The sequence below is a fragment of the Mya arenaria genome, chromosome 15 (genome assembly GCF_026914265.1).
Source record: "Mya arenaria isolate MELC-2E11 chromosome 15, ASM2691426v1".
In the NCBI taxonomy this organism is placed as follows: domain Eukaryota; kingdom Metazoa; phylum Mollusca; class Bivalvia; order Myida; family Myidae; genus Mya; species Mya arenaria.
In genome coordinates, this window is record NC_069136.1 from 49,003,646 (window position 1) to 49,030,192 (window position 26,547).

General features: G+C 36.7%; 1 protein-coding gene across 1 annotated transcript in view; it reads left to right on the forward strand.

The window, feature by feature from the left end:
- Nucleotides 1-26,547, forward strand: part of LOC128220537 (structural maintenance of chromosomes protein 4-like) — a 38,467-nt gene that overhangs the window by 10,549 nt on the left and 1,371 nt on the right. Inside the window, exons 6-24 of the mRNA XM_052928970.1 lie at nucleotides 3,580-3,707; nucleotides 4,593-4,733; nucleotides 5,910-6,060; nucleotides 6,347-6,490; nucleotides 7,309-7,386; nucleotides 12,511-12,632; nucleotides 13,999-14,107; nucleotides 14,554-14,685; nucleotides 15,261-15,463; nucleotides 16,850-17,034; nucleotides 18,207-18,316; nucleotides 19,113-19,235; nucleotides 19,844-19,970; nucleotides 20,574-20,625; nucleotides 21,613-21,750; nucleotides 23,355-23,499; nucleotides 24,592-24,765; nucleotides 25,382-25,561; nucleotides 25,983-26,215. Coding sequence (XP_052784930.1) covers nucleotides 3,580-3,707; nucleotides 4,593-4,733; nucleotides 5,910-6,060; nucleotides 6,347-6,490; nucleotides 7,309-7,386; nucleotides 12,511-12,632; nucleotides 13,999-14,107; nucleotides 14,554-14,685; nucleotides 15,261-15,463; nucleotides 16,850-17,034; nucleotides 18,207-18,316; nucleotides 19,113-19,235; nucleotides 19,844-19,970; nucleotides 20,574-20,625; nucleotides 21,613-21,750; nucleotides 23,355-23,499; nucleotides 24,592-24,765; nucleotides 25,382-25,561; nucleotides 25,983-26,215 — 2,675 coding nt within the window. The remainder of the gene's footprint in view (nucleotides 1-3,579; nucleotides 3,708-4,592; nucleotides 4,734-5,909; nucleotides 6,061-6,346; nucleotides 6,491-7,308; nucleotides 7,387-12,510; nucleotides 12,633-13,998; nucleotides 14,108-14,553; nucleotides 14,686-15,260; nucleotides 15,464-16,849; nucleotides 17,035-18,206; nucleotides 18,317-19,112; nucleotides 19,236-19,843; nucleotides 19,971-20,573; nucleotides 20,626-21,612; nucleotides 21,751-23,354; nucleotides 23,500-24,591; nucleotides 24,766-25,381; nucleotides 25,562-25,982; nucleotides 26,216-26,547) is intronic.

Consider the following 26,547-nt stretch of genomic DNA (forward strand, 5'->3'; position numbering starts at 1 on the left):
GTTTTGTAGTTTTACACTTTAACCTGGGACTAATACTCCCAGCCTTAACATGTTTATGTTTACGTGGAGGATGTGTCCTACTGTTAAAAATAACAAAAAAGGAAGCTAAACATCAAGACAAAAAAAATAAAATATTATGAACCTTCATTTTATTCTTCCCTTGCTTTCCAAAAAACTCCTCCCGATCATCCAACAGTTGTCATTCTAAAATGCCGTCCAGGCTTCTTTTTTAATGATATTTAGCCTGGACTAATATTATTAAACAAAAAAACTTGGACAGCATTTTTGAATGAATAGTCCCATACCATACAGTATGGTTATAAGATATAACAAAAAATATTACAAGGTAAAATCAGAAACAACATTTATGCAAAAACAAAAGTAGAGTTCATGTTATTGACAATGTTAAACAGAGCGGAAAGAGTGTCAGCATTGTATATTCATCATCAGTGCACATCTCTGAGAGCACATCACTTACACAATACACCTCAGTTTGGACACACCTCTGAGAGAGCACACCTCTTTGAGGGCAAATCTCTGTGAGGGCAATTCACTTACACAATATACATTAGTTAGGGGATACCTCTGTAAGGGCACATCACTTACGCAATACACCTCAGTTTGGGCACACCTCTGTGAGAGCATACCTCTGTGAGAGCACATCACTTACATAATACACCTCAGTTAGGGTACACCCCTGTGAGGGCACATCACTTATACAATACCCCCCAGTTAGGGCACACCCCTCTGAGGGCACATCACTTACATGATACACCTCAATTAGGGTTCACCCCTGTGAGGGCACATCACTTACACAATACACCTCAGTTAGGGTACAACCCTCTGAGGGCACATCACTTACATGATACACCTCAATTAGGGTACACCCCTGTTAGGGCACATCACTTATACACCTCAGTTTGGACACACCTCTAAGAGAGCACACCTCTGTGAGGGCAATTCTCTGTGAGGGCATACCACTTGCATAATACACCCCAGTTAGGGCATTCCTCTGTGAGGGCACACCACTTATACAATACACCTCAGTTTGGACTCACCTCTGAGAGAGCACACCTCTGTGAGGACAAATCTCTGAGGGCAATTCTCTGTGAGGGCACATCACTTACATAATACACCTCTGTTTGGGTATACCCCTGTGAGGGCACATCACTTACACAATACTCCTCAGTTTTGGCACACCTCTGTGAGAGCACATCATTGTAAGAGCAATTCTCTGTGAGGGCTCATCACTAACACAAAACACCTCAGTTAGGGCACACCTCTTAGGGCACATCAGTTAGACAATACACCTCAGTTAGGGCACACCAGTGTGAGAGCACTTCTCAGTTAGGTCAAATCTCATTGTGATGGTGGTTTATAATTAGTTATTAACTCACATAAATCATCATCAGAGTGACTGCCATTCAACTTAATGCAGGATGTTTGACATTCAAAGTCATGAAGAAATTACATTAAACGCTAAGAACAAAACACATACTGCTTGTGTTAAGCCATGATTTTTGTGCTATAATTCATGTATTATATAAGTCTATTTCCCTTTCTGAAATTTATGTCATTGAATGTTAACATGTGCTTCCTAGTTCCTACTATTGCTGAGATATGTGCAGATTGTTTTCACATCTTTTATTAACCAGGTTTTTAAAAATAGTGAAACCTGGTTATTAGAATGGCGAACGTCGTTGTTCGGGCCGGCGGGCGGCCGGGCGGCGTCAAACTCACCTTTGAAACTGAATAACTTTAGTAAGGGTTGACATATCTTGACCAAACTTGGTCTATAGAAAGAGTTTATGGGTACCTTTGATGGGATTGGGTTTGGGGTTCCTAGGGTCAAGGTCAAGGTCACTTTTACTTAAAATAGAAAAAACGGTTGAAACTGAATAACTTTAGTTAGGGTTGACATATCTTGACTAAACTTGGTGTACAGGAAGAGTTTATGGAGACCTTTCATGGGATTGCGTTTGGGGTCCCTAGGGTCAAGGTCACTGTTACTAAAAATAGAAAAACGGTTGAAACAGAATAACCTAAGTTAGGGATGACATATCTTGACTAAAGTTGGTCAATAGAAAGAGTTTATGGAGACCTTTCATGGGATTGCATGTAGGGTCCCTAGGGTCAAGGTCACTGTTACTAAGAATAAAAAAACGGTTGAAACTGAATAACTTTAGTTAGGGTTGACATATCTTGACCAAACTTGGTCAATAAAAAGAGTTTATGGAGACCTTTTATTGGATTGTGTTTGGGGTCCCTAGGTTCAAGGTCAAGGTGACTGTTAGTAAAAATAGAAAAACGGTTGAATTTGTATAACTTGAGTAAGGGTTGACATATCATGACCAAACTTGGTCTATAGAAACAGTTTATGCGTACCTTTCATGAAATTGCGATTGGGGTCCCTAGGTTCAAGGTCAAGGCCACTTACTAAAAATAGAAAAACGGTTGAAACTAAATAACTTTAGTTCAGGATGACATATCTTGACTAAACTTGGTGTACAGGAAGAGTTTATGGATACCTTTCATGGGATTGCGTTTGGGGTCCCTGGGGTCAAGGTCAAGGTCACTGTTACTAAAAATAGAAAAATGGTTGAAACTGAATATCTTTAGTTAGGGTTGACATTTCTTGACCAAACTTGGTCTATAGGAAGAATTAATGGATACTTTCATGGGACTGCATTTTGGGGTCCCTAGATTCAAGGTCAAGGTCACTTTTACTAAAAATAGAAAAACAGTTGAAACTGAATAATTTTATTCAGTGTTTACATGTACATATCTTGACCAAACCAGGTATAAAGGAAGAGTTTATGTATACCTTTCATGGGATTGCGTTTGGGGTCCCTAGATTCAAGGTCAAGGTCACTGTTCGTTAGCTATCGACTATTTGTATTTCACTCGACTTATAAAGACCAAAATTCGATTTATTTGTTCACTATTTATTTTCTACGACGTGGGGTGACACACAACAGTTATCCGAAAAACAACAGACAACATACAGGTTAACTTATACTATTATTCCTTCAGAACAGTCACTGTTACTAAAAATAGAAAAATGGTTGAAACTGAATAACTTAAGTTAGGGTTGACATATCCTGACACAACTTGGTATAAAGGAAGAGTTTATGGATACCTTTCAATGGATTGCATTTGGGGTCCCTAGGTTCAAGGTCACTGTTACTAAAAATAGAAAAACAGACACAGGTTGAAGTTCTTCTGGCAATCATTAAAAACCTGGTTTCGTTGCATTGCGACATTTCTTGTTATTATAATAAAGTTACGCAATGAAATAACCATTTCAGCATCATTTAAATTTACTTTTTCCTCACACACGTTTTTGTTTATATCGAGATAAATCCAATAGAAAATACATCCAATTTTAATAGTCTAAAATGCTGAAAGTAAAACCTTCTGGTTAAACAGTATTTATAGTACTTTGTGTGCTTACTTGCATTTTTTTTTGTTGGCAGGTTTTAAATAACTTCAATTATCTCAGAAATTTTATCTTAAAAATGTAATGTTATTTAATGCCAGCAATACAATTTATTTTACAACATTTATTTCCATTGACAGATGAATCGTGTTAAAGCAGTTGAAAAGGACAAGGATGACTTGGAGGATGCTAAGAACGAGGCTGTCGAGTTCCTCACAATTGAGAATGACATCGTGAAGCTGAAACACAAGCTCTACCAGAAATACATGTACACTATCTGTTTTTTTTTTATCCTTTTATATCATAAGTTTTGGACTCGTTTTTGTAGGTTTAAATGTTTGTTGTCGAGGATGTCAGTATCATATTTGTTGAGCATACTTGTGGTGAGGTTGACATGGCAATTTCATGTTAGTGTGTCTAAACGTCTGAACCTTGTCCATCTGTATCTTGACCATGCATTATATAGGACTTTCAAGATCTGTCATAAATGTTCACCATGATAAAGGAGCATCTCAAGCACAAGACCCAGGTCTGTACCTCAAAGGTCAAGGTCACACTTAAAAGTTAAATATCAAGTCATTCAATTGTCCATTCATTTCTGACAACATGACACTCAGGGTGGCATAATGTTTGACAAACATCTGCTTTTGGTGTTTAATTTGAATACACTTTTACTCTGAGTCTCCTTTAAAAGAAATTGCATACTTCCAGAAGCACAACACGCTTAAAACTCATCATTGATAAGGATTTCAGTCACAGTCAGTGATAACATTCAAAATCAAGTATGTGGCAATTTAGTGGATTTTTCCACCAATTAAGGAAGGGATGAAGGCCTTTTTGATAGGGAAAAAAAATAAAAATATCCAGTCCTTTTAGAGATTAAAGTTACAAAAGTAAGAATATTTCATGAAATGAATAAAGGAAACATTACACTAATAAGATTTTTTGCTTCACCATTTTTTTTTACATGCAAACGGTTAAATGGGTTTTCTAAATAAGGTTTCTTCTAACATTATGATGAATTTATATATGTTATGGCATTTGGAATATATCTGAATTTTGCCCCGAAGTTGGTCAGAAATAATATTGTAATTCAAGGTACGAGTATTTTGATGATTTACCCTATTCAATTTTGTTGATGCACATGTTGTAGATCTTCATGCCAGAGTAACGAAGAGAAATTCAAGGCCGAGTTTGACAAGGTGAATGCAGGAATGGAGGAATTCAACGAGAAAATGAAGGAAATAACCACGCAGAAGGAACAAAAGAGCAAGAAACAGAAGAAAATTATGAAGTAATGCCTCACTTGACACAGTAGACACTAGCTTAGGCATTCTTTATACTTTTGACAGTTTACTTAGGCAGGGATGTGATTTTTTTAAGCTGATAGAAGTTATTTGGTTGCTTTTTGTTGTTCGAGTTTGCTTCAAATTTGAAGTCAGGAGAGCCCTCAAAAGAGCTTCTTAAAAGCCAGTTTTTCTTCTACAGCAGTGAGCTTTTGACCCCAAGAGCTCCCCACCCCATGGCTGAAATGGTTTCAGCCTTCCAGCTGCCAGGTCAATCACATCCCTGTTAGGGTTTAAGCTAGTTTTTGTGTCGCCTGAAAATGCGGCATATAGGGGTAACTTTTGTTGGCAGCTGCGGTGGCGGCGGCAGTCGCGTCCCTTTTTCGCTTGTCCAGGGCATATCTCTTAAACTATTAGTGGTATCAACTTGAAATTTCATATGTAGATAGCTCTCATTGAGGGCAAGTGCACTGCACAAGAACTGTTACTCTTGCTTCAATATTTTCGGAGTAATTGCCCTTTGTAAATTTTCATGCTTAAAGTTTTGTCCGGGGCATATCTTGAATGATATAAGAGGTATCAACTTGAAACTTCATAGCTAGATAGATCTCATTGAGGGCAAGTGCATTGCACAAGAATCGTAACGCTTGCATCTGTATGTTATGAGTTATTGCCCATTGTAAATGTTTGTTGTTAATTTTTGTCCGGCTTAACGCTGTTACCTTCAGTTCAAATGCCACCTACACTTGAAAGTTAAATGGCAACATCAATGTCTATAAATGTATAAAATGCCAATCTTACAGCTTTAATGTCGACAGTAAATAATTCATCAGGCAATACATCCGGCTCATGGAGTTCTAGTTATAAATGATAGAATGCCAAGGGAGAATAGGGTACATTATACCAAAAGTGACTTGAACATTAAGAATTTGACAGAAAATGCTCGGAATTATGTTTACCAATTAATTGGATGGTATGACATTGTTATAATATATATGTTTATAAAGTTGAAATTATTATTTGTTGAGAATTTAGACATTCATTGTTCTTGATAACAATTTATTTTATTGTATGGTTATATATTAAGATAAGATTTTGAAATGACGCATGTTAATCCTTTTTTGGCACAAATTTACAAGATTGGTAAAATTTTATTCAATGTTTTTGAATTGCTCCAATTCCAGGGCTCATGACGATCTGACCAAGAAGTGTGAAGAAGATAAAGAGAGGTTCTCGGAGTTTGAGAAAACTGACGTGAAAATGCGAGAGGACCTGAAACATTCAAAGGCCAAGGGCAAAAAACTGGAGAAAAGTGTCGAACAGGAGAAGAAAAAGGTTGGGTTCAGTCTTTCTGTGGATGGTTATTAAAAGGATTCGAGAAGCAAGCCTTTTTCTGGACCAGATGTTTTGATCTATTCTCAATTATTTGTGCAGAATTGTAATTTGACAAGTCACTCCTGGAATTTTATATATGACAAGTTGGAAAATTCTCCCAATGATTTTTGGCATTCAAACTTTCAATAAACCTCATTGAATAAAATTCAGAAAATCAGGGCTTGCAGACTTTTGTAAATCCTGATATACATGCATATAAACTGGTAGCCTTGGTCACTATTTACAGATCGTAGAACTGGAGGAGGTCCCCGCCCAGGCTCAAAAGTCTATCGACGACCTGGAGAAGAAGAGATCTCGACTGGAAAAGGAGAAAGAGAAGGAAGAATTGAAGCTGAAGGAAGTCATGGACAGTCTTAAGACAGAGACACAGGTGGGTTTAAACATGTTTTATTTTTAAAAGAAACCTACAGTTTATGCAAGGTCATATATAAAATATCAAAATATACGATTGGACTGAGAGATGGTAAACAACTTATGAAAGACCTTCCTCACTGACACCGTACAAAGGTTGGGGAATGGATGAACTATATTTCCATTTTTAGCGTGTCTGTTTAGCGAAGAGTATTGTGATAACCTTGTTGTGGTTGTCATCATGCATACAGTTAATGTTCAATGGCACTAACTCAAAAAGTATTCAAGATATTCAAATGAAACTTGGTACGGATGCTGCCAGAGACAATACTCACATTTATCACAAGGCACGTTACTAATTATTGAGTTTTGCCCATTTTCGACTAAAAATCAACAGACAACCATTGGCGTTCACTCTGCCTGATCTCGTTTAGCAAAGTGTCAAATTGAAACATCAGATATTGCAAGAGGGTTATAGAGATATACATACTGGTAGTCTGAATGCCTTACCATTTTTGGAAACTTGATTGACCTATGCTATTTTGTCCTTTTCTCTAGTCGAACCAGCAGAATGCAGAAAAATGCTGTCTGACCTAAGATTTATATTGTGTTTTAACATTCAATTAAACAGGATATTCTAAAGATGAAGTCCTTTTCCAAAGTTACCATCTTAAAATGTTAAGAATATATGAAGATGTAAGAAGATATCATATCACTTATCATGAATGTATCTGTTTATAACATCACTTAACATGAATGTATCTGTTTATAACATATCACTTAACATGAATGTATCTGTTTATAACATATCACTTAACATGAATGTCTCTGTTTTAGGGTTTACAAGTTGAAAAAGACAAGAAAGAGGAAGAGCTCTTGGGCTTACAGAAGTCCGTCAATGAGAAGAAATCTAGGGTTGGTATTAATTAAGAGTTATAACATTTTTAATCAGAGCATTGATTTGCAAGATAGTTGAATGCTTGATAATATATTTTTATAGGGATTATTCTAGAGCGGAATAGCGGGGCGCTCCGCCCTGCCCTATTTCCGGTCCCCCACGCTGCCCCTATCCCTACCTAATTAGCGCCACGCTGTTTTAATCCCATCAACTGCCTTGTTTGACACTCGATAATCAGCAATTATGCACAGCTTGTGTCTGTCACTGGCTTGTTTACAACTAGCGTGTTTTAAAAATCGATACACACAGCATGCTATATGCTTTGAGCGCGGTTCCCGGTGTTAATGCTGTACTATTAGCGTATAGTGGTATAAGTGTGAACAACATGTCGGCATATATTGTTTGATGCCGTAGACAGAATTAAGAAGTTAGGAAAGTAATTATCGAAGCGGTATATAATGATAGAGCTGGGGAGAGATGAAATAGATTTATAATGAGGTTAAATAACGATAATTAGACCGAATTACCTCGGCTACTTTTTAATGTTTTTAAATTACTTGAACTCGCTAAAAGACGAAAATGGAGTTGAGAAAAGGTAAGGAAAAGGTAAGAAAATGTGAATTACTGTCCCATATATTCGATTTAAGTCTGATAGATAACACTACTTGTACGTATTATGATATTAAGTTCTAGTAATGCCTTCCTCTAAACGGAAGCTTGTGCAAAAAGATCGTGAGCTATCTAAAATAGCTAGGAATAATCGTTAGATTTCGGACTTTTTTGGAGGATGTAAAAGGTACGTAGATTGTGATTATTCATGATTTTGCCAGTTGTCTAGGTGGAAAAAAAACATTATTGTCTGTGCAAAACATGTAGACCCTGACAAGACATTTGATTTCAGACTCGGAAGACCGACACATATAAGATTATTCATACTTTATAATTTCATTTAGATTTATTGTTCCTATTGGAAAACAGTGAATGCCACTTCGGATATATTTATGAATCTGAGTGTAGACCATGATTACAATTGCAATAATGTGATATTTGATACTTTATAACCAAATAATCAAAACTGAAATATTTCATGTAGATTAACCCTCATTGTTTTCAATTTTCTGTTTATAAGTATCTATGTTTATACGTATCTATCTATGTTTTCAATTATTTAGAAAAGCCTTTATGGAATTTACAAAAAGCAGTGTAGATCTAGATCTGGTATCCCATTTTAATCTGGATCTACTGGATAATGTACGCCTAGATTAAACATTTCCCATGAAAAACCCAATGAAGTCACAACTTTTTTCCACTATGAATTTCACATATGATCAATAAGACACTGGCCCTGCATTCACAAACTTCTCAAAATGAGATATTGCTAAAAATTAAGGGTGGTTAATAAAATCTAAACACGACACCGAAAATAAGACAAAACTTTCCATTTTCAGTGTCGACCCTGGAGATTCTGATAATGGATCGTCTTCTATCGCAGAGACAACCAACTCCCAGCCTCCCACGGTGGTGGAACCACATACATCTAACATCTCAGTGGAAGATTCCCCACCGGCTACACCTACCAGAAAGACTGTAAAAACTAAACACCGGGTGGGGTTTGATTCTAAGTGGAAAGACACTAGGCCATGGTTATATACAAGAAGTGAAGAGTCTGACAAGGGCCAAGTAGATGTAATGTTTTGTAAACTGTGCCAAAAACATAACACTAAGGGTCTCAATGGCAGTGCGATATGGAACATTAAAGGATGCACCACCCTGAGACAGGACAAAGTCGCAGATCATGAGAATTCGGATATGCACAGTAAAGCTATGCGCATCGAGACTGAGGTTCAGTTGGACATTGGCACGGCCTTCCGGGACAGATTACCAATGGGACCAGAGGAGTTCAAGCTGTCACATGTGCAATGAAAATTCTACATTTTCTAATCAAACACAACGTCCCACACACAACCGTATTTAAGGACTTCATTGACTTTGCCACAACTGAACTTAAGTGTCCAGACCTTAAGCACTTGAAGGAGGGGAAGAATGCCACCTACACCAGCACCACAACAACAGACGAGTTTCTGCAAGCCATGGTGGAAGACATTGAGGAGACTGTGAAGGAGCATGTGCTGGAGAGCCCCGGTTATGCGGTTATGACAGACGAGACTACGGATATTTCAAACAAGAAGCATCTCGCCTTCTGCGTGAAATATGTCAACCAGGTGAGCGGTGAGACATGTGTGGACTTTATCAAGGATGTGAGAGTGTTTGATGGCAAAGCAGAGACAATCTTCCATGAGACAAAAACAGTGATAGAGGATCTGAGTGTAGATAAGTTTGTAGCCTTTGCGTCTGATGGGTGCAATACCATGATTGGTAAAAAGACAGGTGTGTCCACCAGACTGAAGGAAATGAAGCCGGAAATTGTGACCATCCACTGCCACAACCACCGCCTAGCTCTCGCCGCAAAGGACAGCTTAGAGTCCATCAAGGTGATGAGGGATACTGACGACCTCCTGACACACATCTTTAAGTACTACCATTCATCGGGTAACAGAACTGCTTCTCTAGAACGGATCCAGAAGATGCTTGATGACAGCGGCAAGAAGAAAATCAAGCTAGCTGCCCACACACGCTAATTGTCACATCTGGATGCAGTCACTTCCTTGAGAGACACTTACCAGGCAGTAATCATGGATCTGGAGAACGCCATAGAGGCTGGAAATGACAATGTGAGACTCAGCAGTGGCCCTAGTGTCAATGGACTCGTAAAAAAACTGAAGATGTACCAGACCATCCACCTCATCTTTTTTCTCTGCGATGCCTTGAAGCCACTGACAACACTAGCCATGGTCTTCGAGAAGAATAACATCGACCTGTCCACCATCAAGCCAAGGAAGGATTCAACAATTTCAGATCTGACTCGGTTGAATGAGATAGAGGGCCCAAGCACCAGGAAAGTTGTGAAGCTGTTAGCTGACCTGGACATCACACCAACAGAGGTCCAGATTGGTGCAGTGAAAGCTGCAGAACATGAATTCATCGACAACCTTATTCACCACATCAACATCAGACTTGCCTCATCAGACATCATAGACAACATGAGTGTGTTCAACATGGATGAAACATCGGCCTTCTACGGCAATGATGAGATAATGCGTCTGGCTGAACACTTTAAAATGGATGTTGACAAGGTTCTATATGAATGGGACAGGCTTAAGGATGCAGTTTCAACTCTGGACTCTGAAGTTGTGTCAGGACCAGTCAACCTTCTGAAAGTGTTCCAGAAGGTGAAGGCAACTACAGGTGACTTTGGGGCTGATGTGGAGAAGCTTTGTACTACAGCAGCAGTTATTCCTGTGAGCACTGCTGAAGTGGAAAGAGTCTTCTCAGACCTGGCCCGCACCAAGACTGACCTGCGCAACAGACTTGAAGTTGAGACAGTACATCATCTCCTGATGATTCACAGGAATGATCAGTACCTGGACTTCAACAGAGCTGTGAAGAGGTGGCACAGCCAGAAGCCCAACAGAAGGATTTGAGTTGATCCATTTACTTAACCGTTGCTAAGGCAGGCCTTAAACAAAATATTTGTGAAAACAGAAAACTTTTCTATCAAAGAGTCTTAATTCATTTTTTAATAAGTAGACCTTGCCCAGAGTGCTCCTTCTGGGTCGCATCTGTTTGCTCAATTCTGCATTTATTACATTGCAAGTATGGTTTAAAGTAGATGGGTCACTCAAACTGTTGTGTCTTGTGAAAAAGTGTTGTGATATGTGAAAAAGTGCTGAATTGTGATTTCAATGAATGGGCTGTTGGTAAAACTTAAACTTGCTGCATAATTTATAAATTATTTATTAGTTGTAACCCATACCACTCTGAAATATTTCCATTTGCTAGGCTTCTTTTTCAAAGACAAATAATTAAATTCTTTATTTTTTTAAATAATTTAATTTATATACTATGGAAAAAAAATGTGAACAATGTAGACTATGTTTTTCATAATTTTTAGTACATGTCTCAGTCAGTACAATTATTTTCCACATTTTCACATAAAACACTACAGGCATGAATATTATGGGAATATGTGTGAAAGAATGGTACTGGCTGATGATTTGATAGCCAATAGATTGTCTTTTAATTAATGTTTTGAGGATTAATGCATCTACATGAATAAAATTCTTAATTATCAACAATTGCTTGTCAAGTTGTTTTTGCTACTTTGATTTCTTGCCATTATTTTAAAATGAGCATGTGGACATAACACTTAATATGTTTAACACTAAACACATGTTGTACTTCTTAAACACTCTAACGACCGGCTGCCGCTACATATGCTACCCTGCCCTGATTTTGGTGCACCCTGCCCTTTTTTTGGCCCCCCCCTGCCCCTTTTTGGTCTCTAGAATAATCCCTAATTTTTAGTCACTTGTTTACAAGTACATTTTGATGAGAAATGTTTTTTCTTTTATTGATAAAAGAAATGGTATGATTAACATTAATTTAAAAGAGTTTAACATTACCACCAAAGGTCTTTGCACTGTATTTGTGAAACAGGTCATCAGGATTTTTTTCTGTCCATTTTGGTAAAAAGACCTACACAAATTGGGAATTTTGTGATGTAAAATTTACAACTTTGGGAAGAAATTGCAGGTCTTTTTTTTGTCAATTTGGGATGAAGTACTTGCAAGAATTATTATTTTTTTGAAGTTGTGTACCGGTAATAATTGGTAATAGTGGGAATAACAATAATAAAAAAAATCATTTTTGGCAACATTTCTCTGTGATATTAGTGTACTTAAGCATTAAGGCCAGTGGTGATCAAATTCAATGCATTTATAATTGTTTAGAATAAATTGTTCCGGCGCTAAAAACCCGGCTAAGGGGCAAGATGTAAGTTGAGAACCCTGGCTTTTCATTACAGCGATTTCATCTAATTTTGGATTTTTTTTCTTTAAATTGGGAAAAAATATATACATATTTGGCATTGAGAATGGGTCAGATATTCTGACCCGTGAGATGGGCAGAAAATGTCCTAGGGTCATACGGAGTTTGGATATTGGACAGTGCAATATGACTTGCTTTAATAAAAGATAGAAATTATGAAAACATTTTATAAGTTGAATCATTGACATGCCCAGTTGGAGGTAGCCCAGTCTGAGCTGGACCTGTACCTGCACAACCAAACCCAGGAGACGAACAAGCTGAACGACCTGACAAAGAAACTTGAGCGAACCAAGGACACGCTGAAAGAACGTTCCAAGTAAGCAGTCATAGAAATTTAACTTCTTGACCAACAAGTCCAATTCATTACATTACTTCTTGACTTGAAATTAAGAATTGAGCAAAACTAATATTTTACCAGTGCAGGGTGTGCAAACTTATTTTGACCCATGAGTAAACACTTTGTAAAAAAAATATAAAGTTTATTTTATTAAAAAAAGTCTGACATTTAGTTGAATTATTGATGAAATGTAATTTGAGAGTTTGATGAGATTTGAGGCAGTTTGGCCCCCATCTCTCTGAAGCAATTACAATTTTTCCTTATTCTTAATATGAATGATGTCATTCTCCACCTAGAAGTCCCCAGTTTGAGCCCAATGGTCCAGTAGCTAATTGAACAAAACTTGGATAAGTTGTTCACTGGTTATCTTTTGGCTAGTTTGCCGACAAATGATTTTCATATCTTGACCTATCAATAATCTCATTAAGATGACCAAACGAAATAGTCAACCAGGCTTATACACTAGGGCCTAAAAAAATAAAATGTTTGGTTAGGGTTACATCCTTTTCAAAAATAGGTAGGGTAGGTAGGCTTTATATAAGAATGTTATTTTCATCATTGGAGAATGGCGTTAAAGTTATCTTCTGTATAAGCATTTAAGGTTTTAAACTACATATTGAAAAGCAATTAAAAAAAAAAGATAAAAAAAAAATTGTTTTTAGTTTTTCATTTTTTTTTTCAAACTGACTATAAAAACGGTAGGTCGGCGCCTATTCCGTAGGTAGGGTCGGGTAACCCGAACCAAATGTATTTTTTTTTTTTAGGCCTAGAGGTGCAACGATTCGCTCCGATGCATTGATAAACCGGTTTTAAACTCGCCAATTTGATTCGATACGGAAACCCAAAATTTGATTTGATCCGCGTATTAAACATGCATGTACAAAATGACCCTTTGTATCCGTATTTTAAACAGACTTTTGTTATGTGGCGTGTGATTGGTTAATAGCATCCAATCAATAATAGAGTTTCATTCTTAATAGCCTAGTCACATAGCGTCTCCCTCATTGAAAGATGCCCCCAAAATACTAAAATCAAGAGAGTGTGCAGATTTCGGGCCTCGCAAGGGATTGATACAAAACGCAACTTAATATTAAATACAGCAATAAGTAAAACATGAATGGAATTGAAAATAATCGAATCGACATGGTTGATATCGGAATCGAATCGAATCGAGATTTGAATGAATCGTTGCAGCTCTATTATACACTTGGCTGCTTAGAACTTTGTAACTGCTTCACCAGGTATGATTTTTTCCCAAGAACTAGAATGGAAAGTGATTCACATCAGGTATCAGTCTTGCATTGGGCAATTTTGGCATTGAATTACGTTGTCTGATTGTTTACAGGGAGGTTAGTGAATTGGAGAAGAGACTACCAGGCCTAGAAAACAGTGTGGAGAAATCTCAACAAGACCTTGAGGCTGCTGGCAAGAGAGAGGGGGAAATAGCTGAAGAGGTAGGCATGTTTTGAGGTCGGGGAGTTCAAGGGGGCTCAGTTGAAGATTGGGTAACAGAGGAGACAAAAGACCATACCTTTAGATGGCTTGCAAGTAAAATTTTAAAAAGACCTTCAGATATCTGACAAGAGGAAGAGGAACATAATTTGTTCCCTTAACAATATGTAACTTGCACAGTTTTGCAGTTTTTAAATACCTGCCCACATTTGGCACCTCTGAGAGTAATTTTGTTGAGGAGGAAAAAGGTGCGCATGTTGTACTTAGTACCCATATATTCTAAATTCTTATTGCTATGTCATGGAAAGTTATTTCAAATCATTGCCATAAATCATAATCTTTTTCCCTTTCTCAAAAAGTGTGTGGTTTATAATATAGAAATACACCACAAACAGGAATAGTTTGTTGTTTAATGTAATAGCTTATCGAAGCTCTTACTCATTTTCAGGTTCAAGTAATACGTAGGAAAGTAGAGGAGGCTCGAAGTTCAATGGAGACAAATAAGAGTCGTGGCAAAGTGCTGGATTTCATTATGAACCTCAAGAAGGCTGGGACACTGCCTGGAGTTTGTGGAAGACTGGTACATTGGCATTTCCCTGTTTGTTTTTGGTTTTAAAGGTGGCCTGTATTCTTAGTAAGGCCTGAAAATGCAAATAACTAAAGATAGTCTTAGGCTTAATACAATTTTTTTTATAAAATGCTGGGAAAAAAGGGTAGGGTATTTGAGGGGCTCATTTCTGTACACATGCTTGAACATTCATTTTAATAAGTTTTAAAAAGGCAGAAATATTTTCGTATAACAACCACTGCTTGTTTTTGAACAGTTAAAGTTATTCTTTCAAATAATTGTCATTCTTTTGTCCAACATATTTTAAGGGTTAATCTTTTACATGTATTTCATAATAAAATATTATCAGAGCCATTGAAAACAAAACATTTCAGTGAGGGTGAGAGTGGTCCAGTGAAAAATCTGTCTATCACTCATGCAAGAGGTTGTTTGTTTGATCCCCTGCAGGGAAACCTTTGCATGGCCTTTCATATCTGACACCAGTTCTGGTTTCTACTTAGGGCACAGACTCATAACATGATTCTATAATATCAGCTTTTGCTACAATCAATCTAACATAAATTAGTATAAACTCTTACACATTTCAGGGAGACTTGGGTGCAATTGATGAAATGTATGACGTTGCCATATCAACGGCTTGTGGAACATTGGACAACATTGTCGTAGAAAACATGGAGACTGGCCAGAAATGTGTGGAGTTCCTCAAGAAAAACAATGTCGGACTGGCCACATTCTTGAGCCTTGATAAAATGGATAGATGGACACAGCTGGCTAATAAAAAGATTAACACGTAAGGATACAAATGGGACTTTGTGGAAATGGTTAAAAGCCTAGTTTAAGCCTTCTATAAGTGACCCCCCCCCCCCACCCCCCAAAAAACATCAACAACAACTGTATAGTGCACAACCTCTGTTTATTGATCTTAATCTACTTGCCTTGATCCCTCTTATCTGATCTCCGATCTGAGTATCCTGCTGTGCAGTTTTATTATAGAAATGGACCCTAAATGGCCATGAGCCAATATACGAATACACAGATTATCATGCCAAACATTCCTTAAACTAGGCCTTTAATTATTTTTTTTATTTTTCTGAAATCTTCCATGCAGAAGTTTTTTTTTATCTAGTCTGGTTTCTAAAGAAACAGTACCCAGTATATTTATTGTCATTAAGCCTTGGCGTTTCTTGGCCATATGATCAATAAAAAAGCGTTCAACGTATTTAAATCAAACATTGTATATATGTTGCCAGAGACAATACGCACATATACAGCAAGGCCAAAATAAAATGTTGGGTCATGCCTCTTGTTTGAATGAAAAAAACAGAGGAGTGATGGCGTTTACCCTGCAGCACTCTTGTGAAACTACAGTGTAAAGTATGGGAAGTGTGAAATATTTTTACATTGATTTGAGAAGATTTTTCAGCAACATAACACAGATATGTACTGTCCTGCACTACACTGCTGTTTAGAGCATGTAGTCAGCAGTTCTGCCAAATCTGACCATGATAAATCTCACTAAGACCTGGAGCCATGATAACCAACAGTCTCAAGTCTGAGTTTTGATTCAAGGGGAATAAATGCAAATTTTCATTTCATTGTAATTTTCTTTCTAGTTGTACTGATGATGAAATTTGCTGAATTATATAACTGCTTGAGATTGGACAATTACTTGCATTTATTTTTGTGAAAACAGATGGAATAAAGACGATTATTTGTAAATGACTAAAAGTGCTTTTCTGAATGTGAGTCTAGACTCAGACTTGCAACTGTTCATAAAACATACACAGAAAAATTGCAGGGGTGAGAATCTTTCTCAGTTTAACAGATATCCGTTTTTTGGGCTTGTTTTAAAACCTGGCCATTAATTAAAATTGACACAATGTGTAAAGTTCCGGGACTTTCGCTTTCAGCCATTCTAAACCCTGAAAATGCAACATGTGCATTCAAACTTTGTCATTTGAATACCAATTACTTCAATAAAATTTCCTCAGGATCCTTTTAAAACATGATTATATTAAGAGACTGGGGGTAGTTTCATCAATAATCTTACATCTAAAAGAAATTAACAACAGTGCAGTACTACTGCCGAAAAATTATATCCTTGGAACAAAATTGCTTCTAAGATTATTTATTATTTACAACCCCCAGATTCTTCATATTCCAGATTTTCTTTCAGGCCACAAAATGTTCCCCGTCTGTTTGACCTTGTGCGTATGAAGGACAATAAGTATAAGAACGCGTTCTACTTTGCCCTGCGTGATACCCTGGTAGCGAAAGACCTGGAACAAGCCACGAAGATTGCGTACGGGGCCCAGAGGTTCCGAGTGGTTACGCTCACAGGGCAACTGATTGACACTTCAGGTATTTTTTTGCGGGGATATTAAGTTTTAAGACCTGATCAGTAAATATAGTCAATTACTGCCACTCTTTCTGTGGTCATTATTATGCCCCGGAAGGTGGGCATATTAAAATCTCACTCTGTCCATGTGTCCAGCTCAACTTCTCGTGTCCTGGCCATAAGGGCATAGAGTATAGGATGTTAATACATTAGTGAGAGGTAATTAGTGTTTTTATATATTCAACTTGTTCATAAACATTACTTTCTTGATCCACACATTTCATTGTTATTTTTTTTCCTTTTTTATTTACTGACATTGTTAGTTTAAACATATTTATTTTACAACGATTGTGAAACAAGTTATTACAACATTATATTAATCACTCTCGTTGGCACGATTTAACGCGAGAGTGTGGTCTTGTGTTGTGGGGGAAACCGGAGAACCCGGAGAAAACCCACTTGTCCGGCTTGGTGACCACAAACCAAACTCACATGCGCCCAAGCCGGGAATCGAACCCGGGTCACCTAGGTGAGAAGCGAGTGCGCTAACCACTGCGCTAACCGGACAACATTGTTCAAAGGTCAGTGCCACATTCAGGGACATTCTTCACATACTGTGACAGCTCCTGTTGTCTTATGTAATTTCAACTACATTTTAATACATGACCAAGATGCTTAAATACATGTATAAATGGCTTAAGAAATCATGGGAGACACATTACTTTGTTCGTTGTCATTGTCATTCGCGTCATACTTCCGTTTCCGATGTGGAACTTTTGAACGACTCTGCGTGAAGACTTTAAACTTGGTATGGTCTGTAGATCACCTCTGTTAATTTGGGGTGAGTAGGTCAAGGTCACTAGAAAAAAAGCAGGCACTTTTGATTCTGATCAATTCCTTGCGAAAAACTTGGTTTAAAGTCTTTAAACTAGGTTTTTCGCATTGGTAATTGTTAGTAGATGACCCGTTTTGATTTTGGCTAAAAGGTCAAGGCTATGGTGACCCTGATTTGAGAAATTATAGGTGCTCCTGAAAGGCTTCTGATATGTGGACCACTTTAAATCTGCAAATTTTACTTGAATCAAATAAAACTTTGTGAATCAAAAAGCAGTACATACAACCCTTTTATAAGTCAAAGGGCACTCCAGAATGAATGGTGTTATTTTTCAATCAACCTTCACTTCTTCCCACCCAGGTACAATGACAGGTGGAGGGAGACAGGTGTTCAAGGGTCGTATGGGCTCCAGCGTTGCCACAGATGTGGACACCAAGGACCTCGCTAACAACGAAACTAAACTGAAAAAGGTAATACTGACATACCTTTATATCATTAAATTGACAAAAAGCCAGCTAGAACAGGCATAAAAAAATATGTTGTTTATCTTAGTAGAATAGTATTTTGTGCATTTATGCAATTTGAATGCCCAGGCTTGATCCTGCTTATTCATGAAGTTTTCATACTGAGAAATAAATAGAAATAGAAGGGTTGATACTTTAAAGATAAAGCTTTATGGTGGTTTTGTTTATGTGTTGCCTGTTACATAGTTTTGTAGCAGCATCTTTAACATCATGCTTTTGTTTCTAATCAATAATTAACCTTTAATTTGTTTTACTGGTATTTTCATTAAACTTGGTATGCAAATTTGTTATGGTCAGTGGAAGACCTCTTATAGTTTTGGGGTCAGTAGGTCAAATGTCAAGGTCATACTGAATCATAATATTTTACTACAGCTTTACTGTGAAAAAGGAGAATACTGAATTATTATTTAGTCAGTTTCCTGGGCAGAAACCAAAACTATATCCTTTTTGTGGGGCCATGAGAAAATACCCTTGGTAGAGATTTAACCAACAGCCTCTTAGGGTGGACATCTATATCACTAGACCATGCTCTCTCTGGTTGAGATCACACCCACATGTTTTTTGGGAGGTGGACACAGATACCACTATACAAGTCTCAACTTAGGAGGGATGGCACCAACAACGTCTTGTTGATCTTCGCTGAATTATGGTGTGCTCTCTATTGGTGACACATTCAATTCAAGGAATTCTAGTTTTTTATGGATATAGATATATAATAGTTTAATTTGGGGTTTTTTGACAGTTAATGACAGAAGGTCAGCAGTGCCGAGGCAATAAGGAGAAACTTGAAGATCAGATCAAACAGAACAAGAAGGATGTGACCCATGTACAACACTCCGTACAGAAAATAAACAACGAGATTAGGGTATGTATGTAGGAGCATAAAAAGGCAATGTTGGATGAATTTTGTGCTTTAATACATTAACAGTTAAAGTATATACCATTGAAGAAAAATTATCGCATTTAATTTATTTTATTGAATTGTTTATTCAATTATTGTCAATTGCACATATTTACAGTGTCAAAACTGATGGTCAAATCTGAATTGCCTAAATTTTTTAAGTTGTTCATATTTTGGAAGAAAAGATAGTATTGTCGTAGCCTTTAGAGGTAAGAATTTTTTCTGGGATTTTCCACATTGTTTTTTCTCCTAGGGAAGTTGTTTTGTTTTTTTACTCTTCACAACACATAGAAATATGTTTAAATGCATGCTTAGTCTCTTAGGATGCTTAAAATGCAGGAGCTTAGTGACCTCCCAAAAAGGCCCTTCGTTAAATAGTGACCCCAATCAAGGCACTGCCATAGACTAGCCAAGTGGACTAACTTGGCCCCTTGAAGCCCTGTTCAAAAGTTCAGGGACTTTTCAGTCATTGTTGCTCATAAGCCTTGGTATTTTATTGGGCAGCAGTGTCATCCTCTTACAGCACTTTAGTCTTCAGAATAACCACTCGACAATGTGTTTATATACTGTAGGCACTGAAGGAGCAAGTTACAACGCTAGACGGACAGATTGTGGACCAGAAGGAACGGGTTAAGGCCGCTGCTCCCGATGAGAAGGAATTGAAACAGCTGGAGAAAACTGTGGCAGAGTACAAGAAAGGTAATAAAACACACTCAAGAACAAAATCAGTATTGCAGTTAGGTCCCTTTACAGTGATAAGAATTAGCATGACTTTTTATATTAACTAGTTTAATTCAATAATTGATTATAAGTTGCCAAAGTTTGATTTAATCAGTTTTAAACAAAATGTTTGTTAATTCCGTGTGGAATGACTATTCAAGTATAATCCTCTTTAAAATAATACATTTATATAACTTTTAGAATTCAGACACTTAACTTTAATAGCTGTCTTAATACTAAAATTTAATTCTCAAATTTAAGATAAAGTTTAGGAGTAACAATTGCATATTACTTCCTTGATGTTTAAAATACTTGATAAGATTAAATGGGATGTTATATAACAGCTGTCAAATATTGATAGAAATAATTACATGGTAGTTAAAATTTGGATAAATTGTGCTTTTTAGAAAAAAGTACCGTCATAGTTTTGGTATCAATGCTGCGGTTTGTTAAAACTTCTGTTGGGGAATGACATTAAAAATATTCTAGCTATTTACCTGATACTTTAAACAGTTGGTTCTCCTGGTATCAGTGACATGTGTATAGCAAGTCCCTTTACTCCGGCTGTTTTGTTTATTTCAGATTACCAGAAGGTTGCTGATGTTGCTAACAAACTTGAAGCTGAGGTTCAAGAGTGAGTCAAGTTCTGTTCAAGGTTTTCACATAACATTTTGTGTCACCTGCCAAGCATTGCAGACACACATTGATTGGAGGGGATTACTTTGTCCAGCCTTTAGTGTTACACTTTTGTTTCCAATCGATAACTTTTGAATCTAATTCTAGACTCCATATTATTCCTATATTTTGATAATAATTGTTTCAGATTTTGATACTCATGGAAAATAGGCATTTGATGTACTTAAAACATAAGTTTCAAGTTTGTCAAATGCGATAGAAATAGCGAAGAATGATGAAAAATGTTTACAACCACTTCAAAAGTAAAGAAAACAATTGATTATTGTATTTTCCATACTAGAGGGGTCATAATAAACATTGTTATGTTTTAAGCAGACAGTCATCGCAGGCATTTTTAAATATGGGCTGGGTGGCTCGTTGAATATCTTATACTGTCAAATGTTTGATAGATTTGTGACGTTTGCATGATACAAGTTTGTTTTGAAACCACAAGAATAGCTTTTATGCTCTTTGACATCCAGTATTTCCATAATGTCTGCTATGTCAGAAAATAGCAGTTTGGCGAGACTACTGTTTTGTGTCAGTACAATTTTCTAACATTCCACTTTGTGACTACCATGGATGACCAAGAGAATAGGGTTATTCAGTATGCCACGAATGAAAGTAACTGAAATTGTCTGTAATACTGTCATATCCACTTTGTTTCTGTCATAAGCTTTGAATGATTTTCATATCAAGATTCATCTGAGTCTTTATTTGTAACTTCAATTATCATTCCATTGTTTAAATGCAATCTTAGACTCAATATATATATACATTTTATATATATTCTCAGTTTAATGCATTTTGTTACAAAATTCATAGATCTAAGGGCACTGGCCCCATTAAAAACACTACATTCAAACTTCTTGTGAATTGATTGCACTCAAACTTCAAATGTTTGTTTCACTACGGAACAAAAAAAATATCCTGAAAACTGTTCCAGACTACACAACCAGATTATGGATATTGGTGGGTCGAAGATGAACGCTGCCCAGTCCCGTGTCAACTCAATACAGTCGCAAATTGACCAGGTTGAGGGTCAGATCACTAAGGCAACCGTTGGAGTGAAGACCTCAGAAAGGTAGGCGTGTGTTTGGAAGTTATTTTGAATTATTGAATTATTTTTAATTGTGGTTTGGGAACTTGTAATGTACTTGAAATGATTTATTTATCAGAATATTGACAAAGGTAATAAACCTTAGTTAGAAGGCAGCCTATTATCATCGAATGTTGATAAAGCAGAATAAGTCCCTTAGATTTGATAATGATGTCATGTTTAATTATGTAAGATGCAGTTTGTGTTTGTCAGCCTGTTGTTTTTAGCTCTACTGGCCAAAGGCCAGAAGAGCTTATGCGATGGTAATGTGTACATAGTATGTGCGGTCATGCGTTCGTGCGTCTGTAAACAATTGGTTGTGAACACGATACAGTCTTCAGTTTTGATTGTATCTCGATGAAACTTCTACAGTATCTAGATATCCATAAGAGCTCGGTTCCTTTCGAATACCAGCCAGATCCGCCCATAAATGCCTAGATTATGGGCCATGAAAGTTTTAAAGAAATGCTTTCTATTTTTAGCCAGGTCTGCATGAGCGAATTCTATTTTTAGCCAAGTTTACATGTATATGTAAATTCAAGTCTAGAGTTAAGGGAGACAATTTGCAAGTCTAGGATTTTGAGAGACAATTTGCTTTTTGCTTCTGCAGTTGATTTTGTGAATTACTCTGCCTTGTTCTTGTTGTTTTTTAGCTTTAAGTTCTGTAGTTTGCACATTCATCTTAACAAAATTGGTTGTGAATGTTTAAGTTATGCACCTGGTGTCAATACTGGCCACACCCAGGGTTCACAGGTTTGGTAAACATAAATCTGGAAAGGTTTGAAAATCTTTTTGTGTGTTCGTGCATCCATCTCAGCACAATTGATTGTGAATGTTTGTTCAAATTGATCAATGTTGTCCTAGGATGCCCTTGACTTTGACCTTTTGACCAACTTTTTTTAACTTTTAAAACTACAGAAATTTTTACTATGAGTACAGTTTTGAAAGCATTTTTTTTTGTCAGATGACTTTTACTTGGCACATATTAAAAAAGTTCATGCAACTAATCTGCTTACAATACTTTCTGGGCTCAGATGTTGAACGTGCTACGTTTTCAGGTAACCCAAACACAAAACATAAACTATATGTCTGTTGCCTTTTACCCATACATACATGCTGTAGATTGATATGACCACAAAAGCCATGCCAGTAGAGCATGTTTTGAGCAAAATTAGATCAAGGTATCGTCATAGAGAAGGGCCATCACAAATGTTGTTTATAATGTGGCCCAACCCTTCATCATTTAAATAATAATGACAACCATAATAGAAAACATTTTCTATATTTGTATATACTTATTTTGACATAATGGCATGTTCCAACAGTTTTATTAAATAAAATAATATTGAATTAAAACAGAGGCGATTTGTCATCGTCCCAGCATGAATGAAATTTGATGTCTTCTTATCAACGAGGGTGTGACAAATATTGTGAGATTGAATAGTTCAGTTGAAAATTGTGTGAAGGTTACCATTGAATTGAAAGTTATATGTATATATTTAAGTAATTGTGTCTTATGTGACCATAAAAACAATCCGGTTTGCAATGGACAATAGACAAATTTGTATTGTGTTTTTTTTACATATCAGAAATCTCAAAAAGGCACAGGATAAAGTTGAAAGCCTTCTAGTTGAGATAGAGGAAAATAAGGAGAATGTGAAACAGCTGGAAGAGAGCCTTACCAAGTTAGAGGAGGAGGCGACTCAAGTGATGGAGGCCTATCAGGAATCTCAGGTAAGGAAACATCGATGATAAAATAGTTTGGTGTAGGGTAGCAAGTTTAACTGTGTTGGGAAACATAGAAAGTTAGAACAGAACCTTACTATGTTAGAGGAGGAGGCATCTAAAGTGATGGATGCCTGCTAGGAATCTCAGGTAGGTAGACATTCTAGCTTGACTATTAAAAGACGATCTGCCATCAGCATTGCTCAAGCAGGAAAGTTTTATAAAAACCTTTGGGTCAGATGTGCAGAGCCCTAAATGAGATTATGATTTTACCCAATGATTTGGAAACCAATTGAGAAAAAGTTCATACAAAATAATATAAAGAGATGTTGTGTTAAAAGTGAAAAGTTTCGATAAATGTCCTTAAAAGTGTTTGTGCTTTATTAAAGCATGTATCTATATGACCATCTTGTCAATACATGTTAATTTATTTTTTCTGCAAGAGAATAAGCAAACCACTGATAATGTTTATGATTCATTATACCATACTTTCTTTTCAAATGATAAACAACTGGTGACAAAATGCATTGTAGAACTTGTTTCAAAAATCTATGTGAAATGTATGAATACCAACAGTTGTGAAAATCATTTTTTGTATGCATTTTTTATACGCTTAAAATTAATTTTGTATGCATTTTCTGTGATTTGAATGGCATAGTTATGCAAATACACTGCCTATATCGTCTGGAGCTCTGGAGTTGTCATGTTGTTAGACAATGTAGTGTCTGAGATATGATTCAAATGAAGTAGAATGGAAAACTATTGCTATTGCAAGTTCTACAGAAAGTTAAACTGTTTCATTTTTCATACCAAGGACACTACAAAAGCAGTGGAGGAAATCAACCAAGACGGCTTTCACCAAGGTTAAGAAAGACCTTGACAAGCTCAAGGATGAAGACAGATTAAGAATAATAAAATGATGAGAAGTTGCACTACAAAAAAACTTTATGTATTTCTTTTTCATTCTCAGTAGACCATGATGGCTTTGACGGAGGTGAACAGAGATCTTGCCAAGCTTAAAGAGGAGGAGAATGAATTTCATATTTTTTAAACAGGTGTTAAATCTTAAGAAAACTTACATTATTTCCCTTTCATTTTCAGGACACCATGAAGGCAGCGGAGACGGCATTGACGGAGGTGAACAGAGACCTTGCCAAGCTGGAGGATGAGGAGAATGAGATACAGAAGGAGGTTATTGATGTGAAGGCAGAACTAGACAAGTTCCAGAACCATATTAAGGAAAACCAAGCCAAGATCAAACATTGGAAGAAAGAGGTGAGTGAATTGAATGATCTTGCTTGTACCAAATTTAGACAAATAAACAAATCTTTAACCTCTGCATCTTTGTGATCGCCAAAGGGTTCGGACAAATTTAAACAATTGTGTTATCATTATTGAAATTGATTACATGTACAAAAGGATTTGGAATTCGATATAAGTTTGATAGTTATTTATCTGAAGAGTTGAAAGTTGAGATTAAAACCCTTGCCAAGGAGGAAAACTGCCTGATTATGTCCTTTAAAGAAGTGCCAACCAAATTCTGTGCTACCTGCTGTCTTGATACAAATGTTTCACCTCGCCTTTGCCCCTATAGATCCCCAGGAGCCTGAAGAGTTGCCTTAAATCTTGCCCAAGGTGATTGAATTACTAGACTAGGACGGTAAAAGCAAACAGATCACCTGTACTAAATGCACTCTAAAATCCAATTATTATTTTTTGCCATCTCCAGATGTCCTATCTAGCTGTAAAGCCGATGGACAAACAAGAACCTGAAGAGTTGTATGAAATCTCAACTAAGGGAATGGAGCCACTCAACAAGGAAGGTTAAAGCAACCAGATCACCCCTTTAATTATATACAAACTAAAATCAAATTATTGTTTCTGTCCCCAGATGTCTCACCTCGCTTTGACACCCATAGACAGACAAGAACCTGAAGAGTTGCCTGAAATCACAGCTGAGGAGATTGAATCACTGAACAAGGAAGAGACGAGTTACCAGATAACGATTCTCGAGGAGAAACTCACACAAATGAAGCCAAATATGGCGGCTATTGCAGAATATAGGAAAAAGGTCAGTCTTCTTAATGGTGGCAATGGATTTGTACTCGAAATAAATTTGCAACATCAAAAGACATACATGTAGACATGGCAGCTATTTTGAAAGGCCAAGTTGCAGCAATAACTTTGGTGACTGGTAAATTGTACTTCATGATGGTATACTATACAGTGCCATCTTAGCAATCAATGTTTGACAAGCAATCGTAAGATTATTCAATTCAGTTGAATACTGAATATAAGCTTGTCAGTTCAAATAAACCTCCTCTAACATCTGCAGTCTTATTGTTTCAAAATAAATCTTAATGCAACCTAGAAGAAACTATTTGAAATATTGAATGTATTTTTCCATTGATGATAAGGTGACTGTACTTACATTATTATGTATTGGATACACTGTCCCTCTTGCATTCTCATCATGTATATTTGTTACATAGGAGGAACTATACCTACAACGAGTTGCAGAACTCGACCAGATCACAGAGTTCCGAGACAAACAGCGCACTTACCATGAGGATCTGCGTAAACAAAGGCTTGATGAGTTCATGGCAGGCTTTAATGTGATTACGTACAAGCTGAAGGAGATGTACCAGATGATCACGCTGGGAGGAGACGCGGAACTGGAGCTGGTGGATTCCCTTGATCCATTCTCAGAAGGCATAGTTTTCAGGTTTGTGAAAGAATGTATTTGTCATGTCAATAATGATGATTTAGAATTCGAATAGATTACTGTTTTGTGAATTGTTAATCTCCTAGGTTTTTTGTTGCACATATTCTTCTTTCATGAGAAAGATTGCTCTTGTATTTGCACATTTCCTATTTAAATTTATAAGCCTTTTGCAGCAAGTGCCAAGTTAAATGGTTAATAAACATGCTGTGTACTTTGGTACATGTTCTTCCAGTGCATCAAAAATTTGATACAGTAGTCAGGCTATTTAATTATAATATTGAGTGACATTTTGGGACAGAGCAATTGATTAAAAAAAACAGAAGTAATAAGAT